The sequence below is a fragment of the Eurypyga helias genome, unplaced genomic scaffold (assembly GCF_000690775.1).
Source record: "Eurypyga helias isolate BGI_N326 unplaced genomic scaffold, ASM69077v1 scaffold12188, whole genome shotgun sequence".
NCBI classification, from domain to species: domain Eukaryota; kingdom Metazoa; phylum Chordata; class Aves; order Eurypygiformes; family Eurypygidae; genus Eurypyga; species Eurypyga helias.
The window spans coordinates 2625-2873 of NW_010266306.1; the positions used below are offsets into that span (position 1 = coordinate 2625).

At 64.3% G+C, this 249-nt stretch overlaps 1 protein-coding gene across 1 annotated transcript in view; it reads right to left on the reverse strand.

The window, feature by feature from the left end:
• Positions 1-249, reverse strand: part of RHOBTB2 (Rho-related BTB domain containing 2) — a gene marked incomplete at its 3' end in the record, with an annotated part of 3390 nt that overhangs the window by 2586 nt on the left and 555 nt on the right. The window contains 1 exon segment of the mRNA XM_010157022.1: positions 9-241. Within this exon segment, the coding sequence (XP_010155324.1) occupies positions 9-241 (233 nt within the window).

Genomic DNA, 249 nt, shown 5'->3' on the forward strand with positions numbered 1-249 from the left:
GGTTCCACCTGGCCAACGGGCGCCGTGCCCGGTTGACGGCTTCCAGGTCGGCGTAGCGCAGGTCGAGCTGGCAGCCCACCAGGATGACGGGCGCACGGGGACAGAAGTGCTTGATCTCGGGGTACCACATGGTCTTCACGTGGTGCAGGGAGTTGGGGTTGGCGATGGAGAAGCACAAAACCACAACGTCGGACCTGCGGGGAGAGGAAGGTCAAGGTTCAACTCGACGATGGAGCCAGCCCTGCCGTG